Source organism: Grammomys surdaster, unplaced genomic scaffold, assembly GCF_004785775.1.
Source record: "Grammomys surdaster isolate TR1022 unplaced genomic scaffold, NIH_TR_1.0 234, whole genome shotgun sequence".
In the NCBI taxonomy this organism is placed as follows: Eukaryota; Metazoa; Chordata; class Mammalia; order Rodentia; family Muridae; genus Grammomys; species Grammomys surdaster.
In genome coordinates this window covers 2,775,469-2,802,615 of record NW_021604679.1, presented here as the reverse complement: position 1 = coordinate 2,802,615, position 27,147 = coordinate 2,775,469, and the positions used below count along the sequence as shown (strand labels likewise).

The 27,147-nt window shown below is 42.4% G+C and overlaps 1 protein-coding gene across 1 annotated transcript in view; it reads right to left on the bottom strand.

Annotated features, from left to right (window-relative positions):
* The window catches only part of Nr5a2 (nuclear receptor subfamily 5 group A member 2), a 114,976-nt gene that overhangs the window by 29,861 nt on the left and 57,968 nt on the right, over positions 1-27,147 (bottom strand). The window contains exons 7-8 of the mRNA XM_028773808.1: positions 20,790-20,909; positions 11,831-11,981 (exon numbers count right to left, since the gene is read on the bottom strand). Of these exons, the coding sequence (XP_028629641.1) occupies positions 11,831-11,981; positions 20,790-20,909 (271 nt within the window). The remainder of the gene's footprint in view (positions 1-11,830; positions 11,982-20,789; positions 20,910-27,147) is intronic.

Sequence of the window (27,147 nt, the reverse complement as noted above, 5' to 3'; positions counted from 1 at the left end):
TATGTGACAATGTATATGGATTTAACCTGCATGCTCAGAACTATATAAAATGGGGATTTTGATATTGTATATATTTCACCACAAGTTAAAAATGGATATAAGCCTAGTAGGTTGTAGGTCAGAGACAGTGTGCTGGGCCTGCTGTGTAAGGTTCTCACCTCTCAGAGAGGTGGTAGCATATGGGAGAGGAGGGTCTAGTCAGTTCTCTGACAAGCAACCGTCCTTGTCCTGTAATAGAGACATGCCAAAGCCAGCAACGTATCTCCAAAAGCAGTTATATAAGATTCCCAAACTCCTCGGGTAGAAGCAGGAAGATCAGGTTCTGAGATATTTACGACCTTGCCTTGAATGAAACCTAAAAATAACTTCCAAAAAGGTTAAATTAAAATAAAAAAGAGCTAGTGTACACTCAAACTACAAGAGGAAAGAAATACTTAAAAATATATGTCTTAGTGATACTAACATAAGAATTATTTCTCTTAGGATAAATATGAGAAAGAAATGATTATTTCAAGTGGTCTATGCTACATGTAAACAATATAGGGCAAATGACACACAACTGAACTGCAGCTATTCATTTCCTGGTTAGGCAGAACTGCCCCATCTGAGCTCGGCGCTGTCACTCGGGTAACACTGGACTACAGAAGGCACACGATTCCTCACAGTTTCAGCCAAGCTAGGACAATCCAAGTGCAAATGAACACAGGTGAACTAACTGATGTCTTACATAGACTAAGTCCCCAGACTACACAGAACCCACAGTAACAAACAATAGCTCTGTGTCACGTGTGGGTACCTTCTGTCTTCTTCTGAGAAGGTTTACCCATCACAATCGCGGCATTTTTAGATAGGCAGCAAGCCCTGATACATGACTACCTTCCACTTAGTAAATAAAATGTAATCTGGGTTCTACACAAGAGCACCATTTCCCGAACTGCTGAAGTCCATTCTGTGCACCTTCCCTCTGCACCTTCCTAATAGTGGAGTTCCCTGACAATCCTGACTCTGCATGGGTTCAGGTCACTTAAGCCCTGTCAGCCTCCACTTTCTTGTCCTGATATGACGTGGCAGCATCACAGGTTTATGGTAGAGGTTCTAAGATGATTTTCTAGAATTCCACCTTTCCAGAGCCAGGGAAGATGTGCAAAACCTAAATGGCTCAGAGGTTGGTATTAGGAACCTTTTGGTGAATTTCTGAGAGTGGCCGCTTCTTAGTTTTCTCAACAAGAATGTAAGAATGTTGACAAGGACCCTGTCACTAACAAACAATAACTGGACATATGGTGTGTGGTGGGGTAGGGCATGCTTTGGTTCAGAGGGAAAAGTGACCGGAAAAGGGCAAAGGAGAGCAGGCAGAGCTGATAACACAGGCATGGACTTTGAACTATTTGCTTGGTCTGTCACACCTTATTTGGAAGGGTGTCCCCAAGATCTAAATAGTAGGTCTGTATCATGTGAAGCAGCTCTCTCTAGAAAGGCCATATGTTGCTAATCTGTGGCTGTTTGGTATATTGTTTGGATTTTAGTATTCAAAATGATGAAATCTTACTTTCCTAGTTCATCCGTGCCTCCTGGGTTGTGTGGGTCTGTTTGGAACGTAACCCCCTGTCCAAACACTGTCGGGACACAAGTTTGGACTCTTACAAGGAGCTTTGGCCCTGAGCTCACTGTTGTGCTGGATCTGGTATGACCCTGATTCCTACTAGTCACTTCCTGTGGGATGTGAACAGAGCAGTTGGCATGATTCGAAGCAGGGAGAGATGCCAGCTGAGCAAAGTGCCTTCTCTCTTTATTTGCCTTGCTAGTTAGTCCCAATCTGCTGTGCCCAGTCTCTGAAAAAAAAAATCATCTCACTAAACAGCAGTAGTTAGCAAGATGATAGTACTGCATTAGCAACTAACATAATAAACATCTTAAGCATAATCTACTCAGAAATATGCTGAAATGAATGTTATCTGGGCAATTATATTCTTGTGCCAACAGATAACAAATGATAATCACTTCTTTAGTGGTGGTAAATACATATTGATTAACTTCAAACTTAGAACTCCAAAATGAATTATATCTGGTCATGGCTAAACTGCTTTGCTCACTGAGGTTGGGGGGGGGGAGGATGACCACACACACACACACACACACACACACAAATTGCACACACACGACACCTATTACACTGCATTTAATTGGCAAGCATAAGCTTTATGTACCATTATTTGCCTCTGCCAAACCTCTATGGTATAAATATTGAACCATGGCATCTCCTGAATGCTAATCAATCCGTTCTGAATTTCAAATGATTATTACATAAATTTTGGCAAGTGCTTATTTGCTGGCCTTCCCCGTCCCTCCCCCACCCCCACCCCCAGCTGCAGACACCTCAGCAGGGCGATAGTATGAAGATATGCACAGCCATTTGACACGTGTCTAGTGAGTGTTTTACTAAATGAGAATATCACAAACGAAAGGGTAAAAGCTGAGCCTGCATGCTAAGTGTGCAGTGAACCTTGGGAGATTTCCTTGGCTTCTCTGACTTCATGAGCAACAATTTAAGCAATTCACACAGAGAGATGTGAGATGAATATACAGTATCCTTGGACTCGATGGGCCAGTCATTAATGGCGGGTGTTTTGGACTGTGTGGTAGGATTTAGTGGAAGGTTTTGATACAGCAAACACCAGGCCAGCCTCAGAAAGGGCAGCAACCTGCCACAGAATGGCAAGATTAAAAGACCTGCTAACAAGCTTCACAAAACATGGAGCTTATCTTGATACTCAGTCATAATCTGTATAAGTAGTCATCTTCCAAGATTTTTCAATCCCTTTCAAAATTTATGTGTGTGAGAATCAGTTCTCTCTTTCCACTACGTGGATCCTGGGGACCTGGGGTCCCGGGTCATCAGACTTGGTGGCAGATACGGTTAGCTGCTTAGCCATCATGTTGGCCACCCTTTGAACATTCCACTTCTAGGGTAAAACCTCAACAAAGAATGAGATCAGGACTAAGCTTGCCCTTTCAAGATCCACCTTTCCAGCAAATGGTCCCTTCCTCAGATTTATAAAGAAAAGGAATCATTTTTGTGTTAGGACTGTAAACACAGAGATCAGTCAATGGGGTCAAATTCCTCAGCCAGGATTTGGAAGCCTCTTTCACCACCTGGATTTAGTGCTGCAAAAAGAGCACAGTGGGGAGATTTGTTCTTTCGTTTGCTTTTGTTGCTCTCCGTACTTACATACGATGGGGGCACTTAGCTTCGAGACAATGAAGCCAACAATGTGGGACCTCCTCTGGAGAGGTTTACTACCCTTTCTTCTTGTAACCACTGAGTACTTCTATTGTGTCAAAGATGCCAGGAACCTGCTCCCAATGCTGAGGGAGAACCAAGACTCCACTGTGGACCCTACACATCTCTCCTGGGTCCTTGCAACACAGGAAGAGCCGGCATGAGCTGGTTCTGAGCACAGTCCAGGCCAGAACAATGCTTCCCCTCCTAACCAGACAACCCATGACTGGCCAGTCACCAGGCAGCCTGCCAAGCTCTTTCTTCTCTGTAGGAGAAAACCCTCCTCCAGATTTAGACTCCTATGTCTTACTGACATCTGGAATTGAATTAGCACATGGAATTGCAGTTGAGGCCACCGTGTATCTGACATTGCCCAAGAGGAACCCTATCCAAGGAGCCAGCCACTGAGATGGCAAGATGAAGACCCTGTAGATGGTAAAGTCTCTCTTCCCACACAAGAGCTGTTGCCAGCCTTGGAAGTGTTCATAAATAAGTTTCCCTACTGGTGATAAAGAGGGGTCTTGGCTTAAAGACAAGTACCACAGGCAAATAGAAAGGATTGATGGACCATGGTTTCTTCTGTGTGAAATAACAGGAACCTTTTTAAAACACATTTAATGGTCAGAGGTTTCCTCTTTGATAACTCCCTGCTGTGTCTGATTGAGATGGAAGATTAATCGTTAATAATTAATAGATTAAAGTGACATGTACATCCCTTAGCAGTGACACACACACACTCCTGTCTTGACTCTTGCACAAAATCCCTGACTGGCTTGGGCTCAAGAGGCCAGCACCCGATTGACACTGATTCACTACCTACGGAAAGCTAGCTCTCACAGTGCCCTGCTATCAAGGATACATACTGCAGAGAGACAAAGGGTGAGTGAGCCAAGCACAAGGTCTTTATCAAAGTGGAAGCATCAGTAGCTGAAACTCAAACACGGAAAAAAACCCATATGCATCAGAAATAGAAGACTACTGAAAACTAACCAAAGGCTAAATCATGTACACCATTCAGATAGTAAGCCCATGTGATTGTATTTACTAATACAAAGTCAACAGCATGCTGCATGAGCACTGAAGTCAGAATCCAGAGATTCAGTCACCTCATTCTTTTTCCCAAAGGACTTAATCCATCTGAATCTTAGGGGTGCATGTGCGTGAGTGTGCATGTGCACCTGTGTGCATATGTAAGTAAACCAAGGGCTGTACTGGGGTGGGGGTAAGTGAGCCCCGGCTGTCCTGGAGTTCACTACGTAGACCAGGCAGGATCACTCAGTGATCCACCTGCTTCTACCTTCCAAGAGCTGAGATTAAAGGTGTCCTCCATGCTGGGACAACTTGTTTTCCTTTGTGGCTTCCTGGAAATTAAACTCAGGATTTCATGAATGCTGGGTAAGTCGTGTACCATGAAGCTTCATTCCCAATACTTTCTTTTGTTTTTACTATTATTGCTGTTGCTGCTATTACTGTTTGAAAAACAGTCTTGTGAATCTCAAAGCTGTTCTGGAACTCTCTATGTAGCTCAGGATGGCCTCGTACTTCTGACTCTCCTGCCTCTACTTTCATAACCTTGGGATTATCAACATATGTTACCATGCCCAGTTCATGCTGTTCTGGGACTCAAATCCACAACATCCAGCTTCCTGGGTAAGTATGCTGCGACTCTGCCATATTCCTGGCCCTTAAAAAGGACTGAGACAGAATCTCATTAACTTGCTCAGGCTGCCAGGAACACCATGCACTTGAGCCTCCTAAGTAGCTGGCTGGGTTTATGGACTTGCAAGACCATACCTGACTTACTTTGGGATTTTTATAACTAGTTACAAGCAGAAGCAGAGAATGGCCATTAAATTAGTTTCCTTATAACAATCATCTGGGCGGTGGTGATGATACATACCTCAGTGCCAGCACTCGGGAGGCTGAGGCAGGAGGATCTCTGAGTTCAATGCCAGCCTGGTCTACAGACTGAGTTCAGGACAGCCAGGGCTACACAGAGAAACTCTGTCATGAAAAACTACATGTACACACACACACACACACACACACACACACTTAAAACAGATGCTAAATCACACACAAAATTAAGACCACTTAGCTTCCAGATGGCTGCCGAAGGCTTCAAGAAAGTGTTAAATCAAAAGGTGACAGGATAAGATGTTTTTGGAGAAGAAAATTCAAAGCTTTGGGCCAAATGCTATCTGCAAGTGCACTGAAGCTCTGAATCCCAAAGTCTGAGAGACAGCAATGACACTTATGATATAGAAACAAAAAGAAATCCAAACTATCTACATTCAGTTCACCTACATCCTCATGAAGACACTGATTGTTGTCATTCCTTAAACAATAAATACAGTACTTTATATAAGTAAGTTTACACCGCCTAAGGTTTAATTAATCTCGAGATAACTTAAAGCCTAAGAGCCATATTTAAGGTGTACGAACACTCTGCTGTTTCACATAGAGCCCTGGGAGGCTTCAGGTTGTGGAATCTGAAGTGGAGATAGGTGGAGTATTGAAGTGGAACCGATCCCTACCCATAATACTCAGCAACTGCTATTTAGGATCTGTCACTGCCATAGCAGACTTATACCAAGCAGGTCCCTATTGGTCTAGAGCACCTTCTTGAATTACTTGTCTATTTCTATTTTGCATGCCCATATAAACCCCATCATTACGGGGAGGCTGTGATGCTGGATCTCTACAGAGGCCAGTGCCTGGAACAGAGGGCCATTCACTGGCCCTGGGAGCTGCTGGCTGAAGATCTGGCTCCCAGGTTGTAAAGAAGATGTTAATTAGCTAGATATACCTTTAATCCCAGTACCTGGGAAGCAGGGGCAGCTGTATCTCTTAGTTCGAGGCCAGCCTGGTCTATATAGCATGTTCCAGAATAGTTGGAGCTACATAGCAAGACACTCTCAAAAAAAACCCCAAACTAGGCTAGATTTGGTGGCTCATGCCTTTAATCCCAGCAGAGGCAGGTGGATCTCTGTGAGTTTGAGGACAGCAGAGTCTACAACGTGAGTCCAGGAGAGCCGGAGCTGTTGTTATGTGGAGAAACCCAGCAACCCCTTCCAAAAGAACAAACCAAACAACAAAACCAAACAAACTCACAAAACTAAAACAAAACAAAAAACATTAAATTACAGACTCCCATGAAGATGTTTCTTGACCATCACTGAAGGTGAATGTGACTGTCTCTTCTGTGCCTGCTTGTGGTATCTGTCTCCTAGTGCCCTAATGTTGATGGAATCCATATAGGGTTTTCTTCTTAAAGGAAAAGAACTCTTCAGTCTCCATTTTCCTTAGAATAACTCTGTTCATAATGTAAAGATATGCCCTTATTTATTTTCTAAAATAAAACATGCCACAGGGTCGACCTTTTAGGATATCTTTCTCTAAATCTTATGCCTGTGTTTTTTAAATTATTATTTTAAACTATTATCTCATATCCTACTACATTTTTTCAAATGCAGAGATTGGGAGGAAAGGCAATAAATATTTATTAAAAACCCATATCTGTCAGGTAGAATGCAAGAAGCAAAATATATATGGTATATGACTTTAAAACATACAGACTGGGTAGATAAAAAGCCCAGCTCCACCATACAGCCGCCTTTGTCTGCTCTAGACAGGGGGCAGTGTGAAGGAGCCACAGCAGACAAAGTGAAAAATGCTCTCTGCTCAACCCTACAATGCTGCTTTACGATTTTAAAGATCCCTCAACATCACAAGGTTCGCTTATGAAAAGTCCTACCAATAATATCATTTACTCTCAGATCCTGCAGAGATTGTCTGGATCCGACGAGGATGACTTCAGGATAAAGGAGCGGCATTTAGAAGCCAAGGGCCAGACCTGGGGTAAAGCAAACCAAACCGCTCTACAGTAAACAAGGTTCTCCCCTTTGCACCTCTAATGATGCTCCAGAGAGGACTCTGGCAGCAGACAGGAGAAGGTAACAAATGCACAGTAGCTTCTCTATTTCTGGACTGTTCCCAATGACAGCCAGACCCATCTTGCCTAGGGTTGCTGCCTCTCTTAGAATGTCTCTTAGGTTGCTTGCTGTAGAAGGATAGCACTGTCAACATTAGAAATTTGGGATGAAGTGCAGAGCTGGCGGGGTGACTAAAGACAGGATCTTCTCCATGTGTTTTACGGAATGTAGTATTCCAGGCAAGAACTGCAAGTTTCCTTTACTACTGTTTCCTAACCTGGCCTGAAAGTCATTATTCGTTCATATACTTGAAATGGAAGTACATATATATTTTTTAAGTCACTAATATTCCTTTAAATCTGCGCAAGTTAGTCACCTCAGAGAGCTTATCATTAACATCTCTAATAAACTTGGAGAACAGAAACTGTCAGAAGCAAGAGTCAATCTTAGAGGTTTGTTTGAAATGCAAACCTTTTGGCTAAAATAGCTTCCAATTCCTCATTACAATTACTTTGTCAAAGGCTTTGAGTTTAAAACAAAGCATGCCTATTTTTTTCATGAATTTTTATCAATAATCATTTTGTAGAACCCTACTATGTGCATAACTATGTGCTTGAAGCCTATATGTAAGAAAAAAAAAACGTAATTTTAAACTCAATGGAGGCTCCACTGACAGAGCTGGATCCATAGCACAAGAGCAACTGAAAAGGAGGCCATCCCTTTTGTAGGCTACCCTCCATTTAAAGAGACAAGAGTAAAGAGTTAGCCACTGCTTAGATATGGCTAGTTCCCCTCAAGGCAAATAACTGCAATGAATGAGGTAAATAACTGTTACAAAGACCTCCAGAACTACTTTATGATCAGAAAAGAGGGCAGTTTATAACAAACCAGGGGTACTCATTCAGGGAGAGATGATACAACAACGTCATAGTAGCATCCAGCCACCCAGTCTTCAGGCAAAGAAAATCTATGAGCCAGAGTAGCATCTTAGCTGGAACAATTTAGGGACTTACTGCACCGAGTGCTCAACCCACATTAATACTCCTCATATATAGCTTGTGGGGATTTTACTCATCCACACCGTGTCCACAATGGTGGTAGGGATATTAGCACCTACACTTCTTCCTCTGAAAAATTTACTTCTACACTGCTCACAGTAACTCCTTGTAATGAAAAAAAGTGGGAGCACAAATAAACCAACACATAAACATTAAGACACGGAGCCAACTCGGGACATCTCTTTGCTGTCAGAATAACAATGAGCCTTGGGTAGAGCAAAGCAAGCACTTACACTCCCAGATCCAATTTAGCAGAATTTAAGGAACACATTTCAGAGAGTGATACTTAGGGTCTATGTTTTAGGTCACAAAGATATTGAAAGACTTGGGAGTTTATTTTAACTTCATTTCTTGACCAGTTAAACCAATCTGTTCATGGATTCCATTAGTTTTTAGTGAGTGACTAGTAAGGTGGAGGTGTGTGGCTGTTTCTGGAACCAGCTTTGACTAAACGTGTCAACTATTGTTTATACAGCCTTTCCTAACTAAGTAGTGGAAAAAAGAAAAAGCTGAGGTCTTTCTTTATAGGTCTCTGCTTTCTAACTCTGCCACAGCTTGGCAACCTCTTCTTCATTCATTTCTCTCTTCCCTGTTAGATTCCACATCGTACAAAAATCGCTTCTTTCCATGTTACCACTACAAAGTCACATGAAGGTAAGCTGGCTGGCCTGCTTTCTTTTTCTTTTTTTTTTCTTTCTTTTTTTTTTTTTTTTTTTTTTTTTTTTTTTGAGACAGGGTTTCTTTGTGTAGTCCTGGCTGTCCTAGAACTCACTCTGTAGACCAGGCTGGCCTCGAACTCAGAAATCCGCCTGTCTGCCTCCCAAGTGCTGGGATTAAAGGCGTGCGCCACCACCACCCGGCTGGCCTGCTTTCATGCCTACAGAATGAGTCAGGGCATATCCTTCTCTTACAGTGTATCCCCGGTGCTACCTGGGAGTTGTTGAATGGTGCGAGGTCAGCCCTTCCAAGTCTAGGCTCTTGCCTACTTTCAACCTGTCTCCTGCTTCAGCCCTTCCTGTCCCTCCAACTCATCTTGCCCTACCTTTCCTTTACACTTCTGCATTGGCTGCTCTTTTAGCTCAAAATGGTATATATGCAAATGATCATAAACTGACTGCATCTTCTCTCAGAATCTATGAGGGAAGGGCGATACCATCTCTCATGTGAGAATGAGGCCACAACTACCTCTTCAGCACAGCTTCTGGCCTTCTACTCTACCTCTGCATCCATTTGTCGGGATGACAGGATGGGCAGTGTTGAGCAGAGCTGGGATCTGAATGTATTTGGTTCAAGTGTAGATGACTCAAGTTCCTGAGGGTTCAAGTTCCTGAGGGTTTGAGGAAGGAACACCTGGTGTAGGCAACAGCCTGGGGTTTCAAAGCGGCCCTGTATGAATGACTCCACAGTGAAATAGTTATTTGGGATCTAAAGTATACTAGCTACTTAACTCAACAGGGTTGAAAAAAATCAATTATCCATTGTTTCCATGGAGAAAATTAATGAAGAAAGTTTTCCACTCATAAATTGGAAACCACCTGAATTTTACTGCTAATTACATTTTTACTACTTCTTTAAAAATGAACTTTTGACCTGTACTTGATTTACCGGTGATCAGAAGGCCTTATTTCTCTTTCCTGCTCAACCAGTATGTAGACAACTTTGAACAGATAACTTAGGCTGGCTCTTCCCCAGCTCCCTGTGACTCCACAGAAGCCATCGAACAAGGAAGTGTGTGCTGGAAGCTCTGATAAATACAGTCCCTCTGAAGACCATTTGAAAGGTTCAAAGGTCGAAGGTTAAGAAACACCTGTCTCTTCTGGACTGGCAGAGAATATAATAATTTGGAGAACAATGAAGGCAAGATAAAAGTAATGAAAATCAGGGCTAGAGAGGTGGCTCGATGGTTAAGAACACTGTTTCTCTGTTAGAGGACCAAGGTTCAATTCCCAGCACCCACATGGCAGCTCACAACCATCTATAACTTTAGTTCCAGGCAATTAGATGTCCTCCTCTGAACTCCTTGGGCATGCATGTGGTACACATACATACATGTAGGCAAAATACTCATACACATAAGATAAAACACATAAATCTAAAAAAAATTCCTTTAAGTCATATCATGTCTTACATGTACACCTTCACATGTAGTTTCTCTCTAAAATAACCAATGGGGTATGAGTTCAGTATTCCCTAAGAAAGAGGCGGTAATTACTCACGTCCACGTGCCCACATTTCCCACCAGTTGAAAAAACCAAGACCTTGCCATAAGCCAGAATAACCTGTGGGGTCACAGCAAGTCTAATGCTCGGCAATCCACACACTGTTCTTGCGTAATAGATACAGGCTACCTTGAATGGAACTTTTCTGCCTGTTGTGGTTAATAGAGAAAGCACACGGGGCTGACTCCTGAAACACTGGAAACCACTGAACATGCCCATCTATGAAACAGTTTTCTTTTTACATTTCCATTAATATTTCTAAGTGTTGTGTATATCTCACTTTCCAAAACACGCGAACCATCATTTCCCTTTCGACACTGACTGCATGAGAAAAAACTAAGTCTCCTCCTAAGACTCAAAGCCATCCCTATATCAGCAACAGCTGGGTGGCACTATCGAGAGGAATTCTGGAACCACAGTGCCTAATTTGGAAAGCAGACACATCTGTTTCACTCTGAGGATTGTTTTCTTGTTTTATTTCTTTGGATATGAATTCAGAACTATCTTATAACTGAAGACTAAAGGAAAAACATATGCTGGTAAGTCTGGTTTCTTCCATTATTTTTGTTCAAGGGAAGTTGCCTCCTTCACCCCTTCTTCCAATGAGGAATGAATAGACTTGGCAAAAAGTTTATTTAAGTTGGCTTTGTTAAGCCAACAAAATACAGAAATCAACTAAGGGACAGGCAGAAAAATCTGTTCCTTTGAAGTCGATAAAAATCCATCTCCTTAATCCCTTTTTTATTCCAAGCAGAGGTGATTTTTCTCAACTGGCTCACAGAGAACCTTGATTTAGCTAATCTATCTTGCTTAGTTATCTTCCTACTCCGAACCTTTGCTAAAAAAGCATCTTTCCTCTTGACACTCGCCATTGTTTAAATGTGCAGAGTGGCACGCCTCGCTATACACATTCTCCAGCTAATCCTAATAGAGTTTTAAAACACAAAAATCACCGGCCCCAGTTTAGAAGAACAAAAGCAGAAGCTAGACCACAGATCGGAAAAGATTCATACAAATATGAATGGCTGAAAGATGACTCCATCTTGATACAGCGACTCTCTCCTATGTCTCTACTGTGCTTTCTGTCCCTTGCCCACCAAGAAGGAAAGAACAGCACTCCAAATGAACAACTCCTGTTCTATGCCCCAACCCACCTGCTAAAGGACTAGGATTCAAGAAAAAAATAAATATGGTAAAAAAAAAAAAAAAAGCATGTTCAAGTCTAAAGATACTTGGAAGGAAATCTGTTATCCTTGTCAAATCAAGACACCCACTCAGTGTTGGGTATTTGAAAATAATGTTTGTGGAATGGACTATGAAAAAAATAAGTTCACTTACCTGAGCTGAACAGCACCAGGAATTTCAGACACACAAACTCTCGCTGATCAAACTGCAGGGAACGGAGTCTCACCACAAGCTCTTGGGCAAGGCTCAGGAGGTTACTGAATGCGACTTCTGTGGTGTTTGAGATGATGGTGGCGTAGTCCACCTGCAACACAGAATCACAGCTGTGACAACCAACAGGACCAGCAGTACGAAGCTCCCCGGGACTCACTAGGAATTGTGGGTAGCATCAGGTTATAGTTTAGATTTCAAACAGAGGCCACGGGCCAGTCTGACGGAGCCAGTTCCTCAACTGAGGTTCTGTTTCTTAGAGGTGACTCAGCTTACTAATCCTAGCAGGGAGAGCTTTGCTTTTGAAGGCAGTTTGAGATACCTCCTGTAAAGGGTATCCCAATAATGCTGATAAAAATCCAATCATGTTAATGACTTTCATAGCAACTAGTTTTTGTTGCCTTTATTTTACAAGTACCTAGACCTGCTTTTCTGCAGTAAAAATATTTTCATGCAAGGTAATGACTTAAATTCTGAAGATGTGAGTGAAGTCGAGACAAAAATATGCTACCCACAAGAAATGAGTAACACAACAATTCTACATCGACACAATAACATAAACCAGCATATGAGGAAATAATGATTATGATACACCTTAACTGGCATTGTGAGAGCTTAATGTACTCATGGGTCAAGACCGCTTGCTTGCAGATGACTACAGTATCGAGGTGCGGTGATTAAAGATTCCTTTTTAGAAAGAGTCACACTATGTAGCCCAAGCTGGCCTCAAACTCATCACCCCTCCCACTTCAACTTCCCAGGTGTCAACATGCTTGACTCTAAAACTATTCTGTAGCATTTCCCCTTCCTCAGAGGCTGACAGGAGGCTGTTAGTTTGAGATGATTACATTAGATTCTATCGAATTGATTAACATCTCCCCACCACCCCCTTGGCACATGTCCTAATTTTTATGCAGAATAATTTCTTGCTCTGGAAAACAAGCCCCAAAAGTCTTAGTTCTATTTTTCATTTTGTAAAATGCATTGAGAGAGGCATTCAACTTTATTTTTCATGAGGACACACGACATTCAATTTATAATAACAAGTTAAGATGTTGGAGTGGCCGTCCACGACAGTGCTATCTTAGCCCCTGAGTTCACAGCCTGGGAAGAACCACTCAGTACCTGGCACTTCGGGCTTTGTTTTTCTGGAGAATTCTCAGGCAACCAGATGCTCTTTTAGGTGCATTTAATTTTTGCATGAGCAGCAAATTTGTCTGGGAGGCAAGTCCTCATCTGCCACTCACCCAGAGCAGACTGTATTAAATTTTTATATTTATTGACATTTCATTACCATAATTGACTGCACTTGTTTCGCTAGGAGAAGGCACAGGGCTGCCTCCTACGCATGAGAACTAGTCCCTTGAGTAGAATCTGCAATTAAAAACCAGGCGGAATGGATCTTTTTTTTTTCTTCTTATATTGTGTAAATATGATGAGTTGAGTTTTCAGCTTTAACTAGAGAATACTGGGTATAAAGAAACCGTTTTCAAGGGTGGGAAAATTATGAATTGGTGGAAGGAGACACCACCACCCCCCAAAAGTGTCAATCAACTTACAGAGAGAGTCAACTAAACAGGAAAAAGCCACCATTGATGTGCAGTCCAGTGAAGCGCTTGCTTCAAGCCCTGTGCTATCCTACTGTTCTGTATCCACCCGAGTGGGCACTATCCCGTGTAATTTAATAGTCAAACGGGCTGTGAGCATTGTCAGATTCTGTTTCAAGAATGTCTGGAAGGGCTGGGCAGTGGTGGCACAGGACTCGATAGCCACTGTGCCGGGCTCTACAGTATAGGCTGCCTCAGTCTGACTTGAGACAGTTTGCACCTTCAACTTTAAACAGCTTTTTAAGACCTCCAGGGAAGGCCGGGCAGTGGTGGCACACACCTTTAATCCCAGCACTTGGGAGGCAGAGGCAGGTGGATTTCTGAGTTCGAGGCCAGCCTGGTCTACACGACAGCCAGGGCTACACAGAGACACCCTGTCTCGAAAACAAACAAACAAAAAAAAAGAATGTCTGGAAGGGTCAGTCTGCAGGCAGCTTGAACCCTGGGGCAGAGGATGACCATGGGGATGATGTGGAGCACAGCATGAGCACTTCAGAGTGACATCCAGACAGCATTTTGTCACTATTCTGAAATGAGGAGGTTCCTATGTCATGAAAGTTCTCACTTCAAAGGTTAAGTGTGATAGCACAGAGACTGAAACCCCACCAATAAAACCCTAGGAATGGGATTATTCAGCTTATACGTTAGTTATGGTCCATCATGGAGGGAAGCCAAGGTAGGAACAGAAGCAGAGACCATGGAGTGTCACTGCAAAACTGCAACCAGCTTACTCAGCTTGATTGTACAACACAGGGCCACCTAGTTAAGGGTAGCACCGCCCACGGTGGGCTGGGCTCTTCCGCATCAACCACTAATCAAGAAAATGCCCCACAGACTCAGCCACAGGCCAATCTGAGGGAAGCAGTTTCTCAATTGACCCTTCTCAGAGGTGGGTCTAGTTTGTGTTAAACTAGCCTGCACAACTAGGGTAGCAGAGACAGGAGGATTGCCACAAGCTTGGGGTCACAGGCTGAACTATACAGTGAGTTCTAGACCAACCAAGCAACAGTCAAACAAAAATAAGTATCAGTACCTCTGCTACTGGAACAACAGAGATTGAACATAGTAAATATAAAACTCGCTGGATACTCAAGTCTGGCGGTCAGACACTTAGAGCTCAGGGATCACTTGATGCCTGAGGTAGAACAATAGTAGTTCAAGGGCAGCCTTGGATGCTTAGCAAAGTCAAGACCTGTCTGGGCTACATGAGACCCTGTGTCAAAAAACAGAACCAAACCAAACCCTGAGACCTGAAATGCCTTCAGTCTAAACACTGCAAGGGACAAGTTTTGTGTACATGGGCTCACTAAAAACTACTGGACAAAATTTTCTCTGGGAGAGTGTGGTGTGCATGTGTGTAAACCTTAAATTAATTGTGTATTGAGAACTGGCTCTACCTCTTACCAATATTGCTCTGTGTATGTTGTACCTTTCTAACGCCCAAAATCTGAAGCACTCTAATCTCAAGCGTTTTTCAGATAAGGGGTGTTCAACATTTGAGAGAAATTCTAAAGGGCAAATGGGCTCAGGGGGTGAATAACGGCAGGAAGACCCAGTGAGGTAACAACAACCAGGACTAATGGGTGACATGGGTTAAATACTGACCCTTACAAAGACAGTCAGGAAAGTCCAACACTTTTAGAGTGTCCTCGTCTCTAAATAAGGAATGGAAGTTAGAAACCGTCCCTCTCCTATCTGTGGTTATGAAGAGATAATCATAGTGAGACCATACTACAATTCAAGATTGTTGCCAACTGAATATACACTGTGGGTAGTGTAAGTACTCTAACTATTAAGATGAGGTTAGTTAAATTAGATGTATGTGAACTTTCAACAGGTCATTGAGAGTAACTTTTGGTAGTCAAGGCTCATTCTCAAAACATATCACCCTATACTGAAGGAATTGCTTCCCAGAATTATCTATTTAGTGAGACACCTGTAGTAAGATAGACCTCAAGGAGTCAACTGGCATCCCAATACCTTTATAGCCACATTTATTTATATTCTAATTTGAAAGCTCAAACATGCTTATTAGGTGGGGGAGGGGCGGCTCTGGCAACATTTCCTCCAAGGATAATTTATCAAATTGTATAGTTCTGAAGGAGGACGGATGACTCACTTCTGATAAATCACAGACCAGCAACTTCCTTACATTTTATTGCAAACGTAATTATATTTCATTGTTGGAGGCAGAGTTTGTACTCATTTCAGGAGCAGCTGGCCTTGTCTTTTATGTACTTAGTAAAATTAATTGATTGCTCTCTTACATGTAATCTTTATGCCATTAAATCCAAGGGGGGGACTGACTGAAGAGGCCATCTAAGCCAGTGTCCCCTTTGGATAAATTTCATTCATCATGAGACACAGAAATAATTTAAACTAAATTGTTTTTTTAGTTCTAATGTTCAAAATTGTAATGGCTTGGATAATGCCATTTAACACCACGCACAAAAATAAAAGGTACTAAGATGACAGTACACCTTTCCCATAGGATAATGTTACAGTAGTTGTTAATTAGGTACGATATGCAAATACTAGAATCGGCCCTCATGTCAAGTACTCTATTGTTATTTGATACACACGGGTATATATGTATGTGTGCATGTATAACTTTTATTTTTTTGAAGATTTATTTATTTATGTGAGTACACAGTCACTGACTTCAGACACACCAGAAGAGGGCATCAGATCCCATTACAGATGGTTATGAGCCACCATGTGGTTGCTGGGAATTGAACTCAGGACCTCTGGAAGAGCAGTCAGCACTCTTAACCACTGAGCCATCTCTCCAGCCCTAACTTTTAAAATACTAGATAAAGAATTTGCTGCCAAAAATATACTAAAGACATTGCTTTGACACTACTGAATATTAATGACAATGATAACTATTATATCAGTGCTGGGTGAAGACTCACAAGTACCTGGGCATGGTGGTGCACACCTTTGATCTCAGCACTCAATAGGCAGAGGCAGGTGGATCTCTAAATTCCAGACTAGTCTGGTCTACACAACAAGTACCAAACCAGCCAGGGCTACATAGTGAGATTCTGTATATAAGTTAGAAAAAAAGAAAAAAAAAAACCCAACACACAATAAAACGTAAGTTTAAAAATGTGAGACAAAACTCTGTAAATTTTAAAACCTTGGTGTGAGGGGCTTGAGAGATGGTTCAGCTGTTAAGAGCACTGGCTGTTCTTCCAGGGGACCCAGGTTCAATCCCCAGCACCCACATGATGGCTCACAACTGTCTGTAACTGCAGTTCCAGAGAATCTGACACCCTCACACAGACATGTATACAAGCAAAAAAGCAAACACCAATGCAGATAAAATAAAAATCAAGAAATTAATTAAAAGGAGGAGGGAGGCAGGGAGATGAGGAAGGGAAGAAGGGAAGAAGAGAGAGAGAGAGAGAGAGAGAGACAGGGGGGGGGGGGGGGGGGAAGCTCCTTGTTGTGGAACACAGTACTTCTACTAGCCGCCTGGATGCGGAGGCCTGAGCTTCATCACTGGTGCCTGGACCAGCTGGCTGCCCCCCAGCTGTGTTCCTATCTGTTCCTGGGGACACTGTACTTTACTTTTGCCCCTTTCAGCCTTCCTCCTGTTCCTCCTCCCTTCTCACTTCCCCTCCTTTTGTTTTTCTCTGTGGTGCTGCGGATTGAGCCCAGGGCCTCACGCACTGTCAGTCAAATGCTGCCCACCAGCTGCATCCAGAGATCATTCCTCATTTTAAAAACTACTCGGTGTGTTCCTTTCTTCCTCCTTTACTGTACGTAATGCTGTTGCCACTTTATTAAAGCATTCCACACATAGTGTAGAAGAAAGGAAGAACACTGAACCTCGGAGCAGCTGAGACCTTAACAGCCTGTGGTTGGCCAGGGGGCTGCCCCAGAGGTATGCAAGCAACTGAGCCCTTCAGGGGAATAGGAAATTACTGTCCAGGGTTCTCTTTGTGTTGAGAGGTTGTCTTTGGTATTTATTTGGTATTCTATTACACTGATAAAATACCATGGCCAAAAGCAACTTGGGTGGATAAGGCTAGTTTCAGCTTCCTCGTTCTGATCACACTTCCTCTTCTGGAAGATCCTGTAGTGCATCTGACTGTGCTCTGGGGCTTGCCTGTAGCACTGCTTACTACAAAGCCCATCAGAGGACAGTTGCTACCTACCATTACGGAGCAGATGGAGGAGGGGCCTCCCTTATTGTTATTCACTGCATGGCAATGTCTAAGAATTCTCTCACATCTCTGCCTCCCGTTATCACTCTACCAGAAATACCTTTACCCAAAAGTAAAAGCTTCTTCCTCACTTCAGGGTGAGTGCCAACCATGGAGCCTTAGGGAGAGTTCTGCATGCTTTATTGGCACAGTGTGGCTTAATTCTTCCCCAGGACATCAGGATGACCTTGCTACAATGTACCATGGAAGCTGACTTCCATCTGGGTGTGAAAGTTCACACTGTAGACAATCTATGGGACAAATGTCACTATGTCTCTGTGTCAACCTTGTTTAGAAGAATCCCACAACTGTTAATCACTACTGCAATTTTCTCATGTGGGCACATGGGTACCACAATGGTCCCCACCAAGCAGGCAAAGAAACTGATGCTTCAAAGGTAGGATGACTTTCTCAAGATGATGTAGCTAGTAAATTCTAAAAAGGGTACACAGTCTGTTCTAACACACAAAGATACACATATACACATATGTACACACACAAATACATTCATAAACACAGGCACATATATACAAATGCACTCTTTAAAATTTCCAAATCAAAGTCATGAAATTTGTATTAATGGACTCTCCCTAGGTGTGTAGGCACTTGCTTGTTATTCGATCAGTAAGGAGGTTTGAAATAGGAGGATCATGGCTTTAAGGGAGGAAAGATTACATAGTCAAAACTCTTGTGTCAAAGATCCTTCTGTCCCTAGAGAAAAACACATGCCATCCCTACCTAAAGCTACGCCTATATGATACTACGCTGTTGACTTAATGAAGAAGCTTCCCTCTCCATCCCCAGTTATTTTAATATATTTGTTTCTATACATATATATGTATGTATGTATGTATGTATGTATGTATCTATATATACACACACACACATTATATGTACACACATACACTCTTCTGTGTGTGTGTGTCTGTCTGTCTGTCTGTCTCTGTGTCTGTATGTCCACCCTCAACCCAAGCCCTCATTTTATCCTGCTGGGAAAGCTTATGACCTCCAGAAACATTTATGGCTGGATGCTAAAGATCACAATGCCTCTGTGCCAGAGTCACGTGTCTGAACGATGCAGTGTGCCCTGCATAGCTATGACTAAGGACTGACTACAGAACTCCACAGCTGAAGATCAGAGCCTCCTCCCATAGTTACCATAAGTGAGAAAGCCTGGTTACAAGAGCCATCACCATGCTGTTCACACATGGGAAGCTGGGAGCACCTGCAAGAATGATGCGGGGGAAGAGGCTAGGGAGTTCCCACCTTCCATCTTCATGCACTGTTCAGACAGACAGTGACTGACAGCAAGAATAACACTATTTGTGCTATTTTGGTTTTAAAAATCAGAGAGGCAGGGGGTGTGCTTTCTCTGCTTGTCAGCAGTAAGTACTATTACAATAAGGGAGTACTCAAGGCAAAATAAACTAGGAATAAGAAATATTTCAAGTAGCTGGGTTGAAATAGCACAATCCTGTTTCATTGACACCAATGAGATTGAGTTAACTCCTGTGCTGTGTCTTTTACTTCTAATGGAACTCCAAGCTGGGCAAGGGTGGGGATGGTCTAACATATACCCTGTGATCAGACTGAAAAACGGGGTGGTTCCCCTTCAAAGACTTGGGTTACAGAATGCAAACACCAAAATTTGGAAGCACATGAGGTCAGAGACAGACTTTATCTAGAAAATTCTCTCCAGAGCTGCTGAGAGCAAGGACCAGATAGATAGTGATGGAGTTGGTTGAATTGATCCTGTCGGTAAAAGCTTGAAATGGTGCTTGCCTTTAATTTGATTGGGAAGTGTGATTTATTAATAATACAGCAAACGGTGTGGAGACAGCCTCTCATTTTCAAATATGCACCGCTGTGGTTTCACAGCACATAAACATTTATGGCTGGATGTTAAAGATCACAATGCCTCTGTGCCAGAGTCACCCTGGCTGAACGACACAGTGTGCCCTGCATAGCTATGACCGAAAGGACTGACTACAGAACTCACAGTATACCCCGAGTTTATATTACCAATCAATTCACTATTTATAGGGAAGAGAGAACAAAACCAGGAGAATTTATACAAACCCTAAGAAATAGGAATTATGCCCAGTGTAAAGCATAGGTCCTCCCTTTCCCAAGGTGACACAGTAGTTTCTGCTTTCTCCTGTGTTGTTCAAATGTCACCTTAGTAAGGCCAAACACTGTATAATCCCCAGGTCTCACCAAAACATGTATTTAGGAATATGTGCTCATTCCTCTGCTTGCTAGCCAATATTTGTTTATTTTCCCTTTGCTTCAATTATACCAGAGGTTTGTCAATTAGTTTTATTATCGTCAGCCTCCTGCTACAACTTAAGTTCCAAAAGGATAGGAAACTGTGTTTTTTTACTCCTAATATATACCAGTGCCTCTGAATAGTGACCAGCACATAGTGGGGTAACCAATAAATATTTATAGGTTCAACAATTAACGATTCAGAAACAAACCTAACTTTATAGCAATTTTTCTTTGTAGATAACTGACTAACTCTCGAAAACTGGAACTCCTATCCCTTCTCATGAGTTTGTCTCTCTCCCAGCTATTCTGAGAGCATCCCAAAATAGCTAAGATGCTGGGGCTGCTTGAGTAGCTCAACAGTGGTGAGCACGTGTTTAACATAAGAGACCATGACTTTTTCTTTAGCACAATCATCACCATCACCACCATCGCCACCACCAGCAGCAAAACAGTAAGGACTCTCCTGTTTATATAGAAGAACTAGCTAGCATACAAATATGGTGCGTTCATGCAGAAGCTGAAGGGGGAAAAAAAACCCACAACAAGCCACCAGTCCTAATTGCTGAGTTTCATTTAGATGAAGATCTGACCCTTGTTCAAGACTCCTCATCCTGCAGACTGGCAGCAGAAAGCTGTTTTCTTTTCCAACTTTATAATCAGAGCAGGAACTGAGGACCCAGGTCATCATTTCTCCCTTTCTCCCTTTCAAAGCACAAGAGTGCTTCTGACCTAGTAAAATTCCTGCCACTCTGAACAAGCTTAGTAATGAGCTTTTTGTTTTATTTGTTTTGTTTTGGTCAGAATACTCACATGTTCTCCAGTAACCAGGAAGATGGTCCCTTCCTTCCCATGTGCCACTTGCCGGTAAATGTGATCGAGAATCAAGAGCTCACTCCAGCAGTTCTGAAGTAGCTTCATTTGGTCATCAACCTGTCATTGAAAAATAAAGAGCACGTTGTTTGCTATCTTTTTCGTTTTGCATAATTTTCCACACAAGATGACCAATAAGCAAAGAGGCCCCCTTCGACGAGCACTCAGACACAGATGCTCAGCAAACACATTGTTGCTCCCAGAAAATGCTAATTGTATTTAGACAAATACTGCAGAATATAAACTAAGTATTTATAATCAGCAAGCTGCTAGGAAAAGGCACTCCATTGGACTGTTCTAGCTGCAGTACACGAGCTATTAGAGTTTAGGTGTTGGAGGTACAGGTGCCTGAATGGTCCTTAACAGACCCTGCTAGAATGATCTCAAACAGCCTATGCTCACATACAAAAAAAAGGTCAATACACATCTTAGCAAGCTGCCAAACAGAGGGAAAACAGGGCAGCCTGGGGGATTTCTGAAGGTAGAGGAACTGGCCCTATTGATCACGAGTGTTAATGACAATTCTTAACAATGTGAGTTTCATAAGAGAAAGATCACCAAGGCCTTTGACTCCAGCACTTGAAGCATAGGGACCAGCCTTGACTACACAGCACATATGAGGTCTGTCAGGGCTACAGGAGATCCTGTCTCAGAATAAAACAAGTAAATGTCCTGTACTAAGTAAGCGGGTTTGTTTTTTTTATGATTCAAACAATTCTCCCCCAAATCTTCAAAATGCCATTTTCCTTGTGGTCAAGAGTGATCAGGATTAAGATGACAGTGGAAGTGCTGGGTCACAATGAGCATCTTTCACGCTCCAGACGATCACATTACTCAATGACAAAGACTTATCTATCATCTCACGCAAAATCTGCACATCTATGATATAAATGTGGAGACGATCTGCCATTACAAGGTATACCAACCAAAACCCTCGTGTGCCCAAACGCAAGATCCACGTGCCAGGCACGTACAGAAAAGCTATACTGGCTGGCATGTATCAGGGAATGTTTAAGGAGTTTCTGTTGCTGTGGTAAAACACAATGATGAAAAGCAACTCAGAAGGGAAGTGTTTACTTCAGTTTATAGTTCCATAACACAGTCTAACACTGAGGGGGCGTCAGGGCAGGAATTCAAACTAGACAGATACAAAGGCTACACAGGATTGCTGCTTACTGGTTGATCCCTATGGCTGGCTCAGTCTACTTTCTTATAGCACCCTGGACCAGCAGACCTGGGGGTGGCATCACTCATAAAGGAATGGGACCCCTCCCAAACCAATCACTAATTGGGAAAATGCCCTAGACTCGAGGAACTAGAGACTTGCCTACAGACATGGAGTCATTTTCTCAGTTGAGGTTCCCCCTCTAAGTTGACATAGTAACTACCCAGCACAAAGACTTTTATGTCTTAGTTTGGCTCTGACTCAGAGAGCATGCTTTTGTCCAGTTAGCAGAATTGGTACCGTCGTGCTCCATTTTCAGATGGTAAAATGTGGTCAAGGATGTATTCTTTCTCCTTCCCCAAATCCAAGTTGTCTCCTGATTATACCAAGATGTATAACAATTTTCTAAATAAAATTAATTTAACTCACATTATTAAAGTCATTGGTTGGTTTGTTTTTGGTCTTGAGACAAGGTCTTACTTTGTAGCGTGGCTGTCTCCTAAAGTGCTAGGCTTAAAAAGCCATGTGGGTGCTACCTCTTCAGTTTACAAAGTGACTCAATGAGATTCTGGATACACACAGATAGAAGCTGGTGGCCAACTCCGACTTCCACAGGGCCAGGACACAGTGAACACGGCCAAAATACTTCCATACTTCCCATCGGTGCAAGGCCCAATCACTACCTTATTTTCTCAGCTAAAATATGTGAAGTAGGTTATAATACACGCACAGGATGACATCATTGATAAGAAAGCCTCTTCTAAACTGGTCATGGTAATGCTATACATTCTAGCACTCAGAACACTAAGGCAGGAGAAACTGAATTTCAGGCTAGCCTGGGCTAGCGAGCAAGCTCAAGGTAACCGGAGCTAAAAACAGAGCCATCTGTGGTGCGTGGATGAGAGATGTAAAGCAATAAACAAACAAAGAAACAACAATAGGCAGACATCCAATGAGAAAGTTCTGTTTACGAGTGGGTTGTGGATAAAGCTCACCTGAAAAGCACCTGCCACACAAAAGCCCCTGGGATCTTCACTCAGCAAGCACCCCACTCCCACTTCACCCCCAACCCCCAACTTCAAAATCTGGGCTGAACAGACTGAAGCTAACACTGACCTGGGTAAACAGGCAAAAGTCTTCCATCAGAAAAAAAAAAACTGTACACTGCTAAGAGTTCCAGAATTAGGATTTGAACCAGGGATCCTAGGCAAATTAATGCTTTACTAGGAAGCAGGCCCAAGTGGCTATTTTTGAGTCAATTATTTGGTGTGTCTAAGTGTAGGGCTCTGGGATAAAAGATAGCAGGCCTAGACCAAACCCTGTCTTTATGGAAATCACTCAATTGGCCTAGTAACGAGTGGGTTAGTTGACAGTGGTAACATTCATGTCTCTGGAATACCACATTGGTGTTGTGAGGGGTGGGAGGGGACAGGGAGGGGCAGGGATGGGTGGAGGCAGTAGTTAGGTACTTTATCCTTTGGCTTGGCTGACTGCAGGTGGGGAGCAACAGGAATGTCATTGCACCTGAGAGCAGACTCGGATGCTAAGGGTGATTTCAGAGCAAAGTGCAGGCTGTTCCTCAGGGTTTTATTACATCCTCACATGCTATCAGCATCTTATTTCAAATTTATCAGTCTACAATGGTAATTTGGCTCCATTTATTTTTTTTAATGTGATATAAACCTTTGGGTATTTATTTAGCACTCTTTCCAGGGAAGCCCAAAAACTGTACTTTGAGATCGTTTCCAACTCTGGCTACACAGGAGAACATTATACAGAACTTCCTCCTAAGTCCATGTGTGGGTGGAGAATAGAGATTTCAGCTTAAGAATCTATTCATACAGCAAGAAAATTTATTGTGTGAGAGCATGCCTTTAATGCTGGGAGACAGATCTGTGAGTTCAATAGCAGCCTGGTCTCCATAGTGATTTCTAGGTAAGACAGCTACATATTGAGGTTCTGCCGTCTCCCCAAGAGCCAAGAGTGGCTGGAGAGGTGGCTAAGCAGCTCAGAGCATGTACTGTTCTTCCTGGATTCCCAGAAACCAAGTTGGATGGCTCAACTGGCTACACTCAAGCTTTGGAGGATCAAGCTACTCTGGACACCTGTATTCATGTGTATATGCTGACTCAGAGACACGCCTATATAATTAAAAATAACTAATACATCTTTTAAATAAAAAAAAGAGTAAAGAGGCTTGTCCTGGCCAATTCATATAGAACACAAGAGACATAGTCACTGTAACAGAGCTTGCCACAATGACTGCACAGTGAAACTGTAGCACAAACTTCTGACCTTCCCTAGTCCTTCAGATTAGAATCCACTCAGTTCTGTCCCCACTCCCCACGCAGCCGCCACCTCTTTGGAAATTGCTGCAATAGGTGACTTCTAAAATTAGTTTGTCTTTTGGTTTTGCTTTTGTTTTATATTCTGTCTTGTGCGCCTTGTTTCTTCTCTGAGACCAACTAAGAGTCTCCTATAATCTGCTTGATGCTTTTTAATAAAGGAACAAATGCCTGAACCACTTCCACAGTGGTTGGTGGCTTTTCCCATGTATCTCAGGTAGCCATCCCCACAGGCTAAGCTAGTGTCTCCTTTAACCCTCATAAAATAAATGGCAATTTTTCATACAGTGAAACCACCAGCCACTGTGGGGCCTCTGGTCACAGGTGGCCTCCCGGTCGCACTCGAAGCTGGCCCTTGGTAAGGACTTCTGAACTAACTCTAATTTCAAAAACTCTGCTGAGCAATTGAGCCTTCATTTGAAGCCCCCCCCAAGAGGTTTTAACATCAATACTCTGTTGCATTGTTCATCACTGCTCCTGTGATGTTTTAGGAAATCTAGAAATGGGTGAAGGCTCAGCTTCATACTGCTCGAGGACATCACCTTCATGAGCATGGTGAATAATGGGGCTGGGGAAAGATGATAGATTCTTCTCTATCTCTAGATAACAAGTGCTGGCAATCTGTTCTTTCTATCTATCTATGTATCTATCTATCTACCTGAGACATATGATATATATATATATATATATATATATGTATGTATATGTATGTGTGTGTATATACATATATATATATATGTTTGTGTGTGTGCTGCCTATATAAAATTATATAATATATAAATGTTTATATATTTGTGACATGCACATATCTATTTTTGTGTATATATACATACACAGACAGACAGACAGACACACACACACACACACACACACGCACACACATTTAATGCTGTAATTATTTGGGGACCCTAAAAAGAAGACCATTAGTTATCAGTCCCATTAGAGGGCAAAACATCTCACTAGTGGTGAGCAATAGCACCCCCATAAGCCTGGGTTATCTGCTATAATAAAAGGAAGGGCTTATCTCAGAAACTAGCTGCTTATCAGAGAAACTGTTTATATTGATATTTTAGACAAGCATGTAAAGGGACACAAGCCTCGTATTGTTATGAAGCGCTGCTTCCCATACTCGTTCCTGTTAATCATTAGTGTGTGCACTTTCGTGGACTTGGTAAGCAAGAAAAATGTAGCGATCTTTCTCAACCCCACATTCAAGCTATCGAGCCTTGATGCCTCTCTCCTTTTGAACAGCCGAGAGACTGACCCAATTGTTATTTCACTGATCCTCCTGTAGAGTTTTTCTGTTTTAAATTTGGTCATATCCTTTCCCACATCCTCTCTAACCAAGTTTATGTACCTTCTTTTTTCAAAAGACCAGACCAAACCAAAACCAAAGCAAAACTCCCAAACCACCACACCACACCAAAAAACCAAGGTATCACATCATAACAACCAACTACTGAACATGGAACCTGCCCTGAAGTATGGTTGATATACCCACTGTCAATCAACGGGAGAGAACAGAAATTTCTCTCTCCAAGTGGGTATGAGTTGAAAACAGTGTTTTATTTCAGGGTGGGACTTTGTGTCTCCCTTCCTTTTCTCCACTGCTGTGACTTTTATAAACCACTAATCGCTGCTCCATGAGAATGATACTGAAGTGGACAGTAGATGGGATAGACACGATCCTACTTCTTGTTTTGGAACATCGACTTGGGTTTGCAGGACTGATGTTCAAATGGGGGTGGAAGTGGTAAAGAACAGAGAACTCATACTCTAGTGATAGGAGCTGACTGGGAACCAGCTGGCCAAAGGCCAAGTCTACAGGTGCCCCAGGAAATAAAATTATCGAAAGGAGCAAGAATTCACCTTGTAGAATTTTTTAAATTTTTTTTTTTTGTGTGTGTGTGTGATGGGTCTCTCTTCATAGAGCTGGCTGTCCTAGAAAGCACCGTGTAGTGTAGACCATACTAGCCTTAAACTCAAGAGATCTGCCTGTCTCTGCCTCCTGAGTAAAACTACATGCCACCATGTCTAGCCCTTGTAGACTTTTATAATAAATCCTGCTCCCCATTATTCACTGCTGTAAGAATAACTCCTGAATCCAAATATAGTTTAAAAAGTGGAAAAAAAAAGGAAAAAAATAGAAAAATCGCAGCTGATGAAATGGCCTAGTAGGCTGTGGCACTTGTTGCAAGCTTGATGACCTGAGGTTCAATACCAGTTGTCCTCCAACATTTACCCACAAACCATTCCCTCCAAAATAAATGAATAATTGCACACATGTATGTACACACACACACACACACACACACACACACACACATCACATCCTATTTAAAAACATTCTTCAGCATCACTACAAATAATACCCATACACTATTTTTTTCCCCTTAGCAAGAGCAAGCAAACAAACAAATCTCTGAAGGCTGGTCACTATTTCTTTTTCTAACAATGACATTTATATTCGTCTACTCAAAAGCAAACCAAAACCAAAACCTGCTTCAGGCAAGACAGACACCCGGAAACCTTATTCCTTTAGTGTTTTATAAAGAACACAGGGCCGGCCGGTGGTGGCACACGCCTTTAATCCCAGCACTTGGGAGGCAGAGGCAGGCGGATTTCTGAGTTCAAGGCCAGCCTGGTCTACAGAGTGAGTTCCAGGACAGCCAGGGCTACACAGAGAAACCCTGTCTCAAAAAATCAGAAAGAAAGAAAGAAAGAAAGAAAGAAAGAAAGAAAGAAAGAAAGAAAGAAAGAAAGAAAGAAAGAAAGAAAGAAAGAAAGA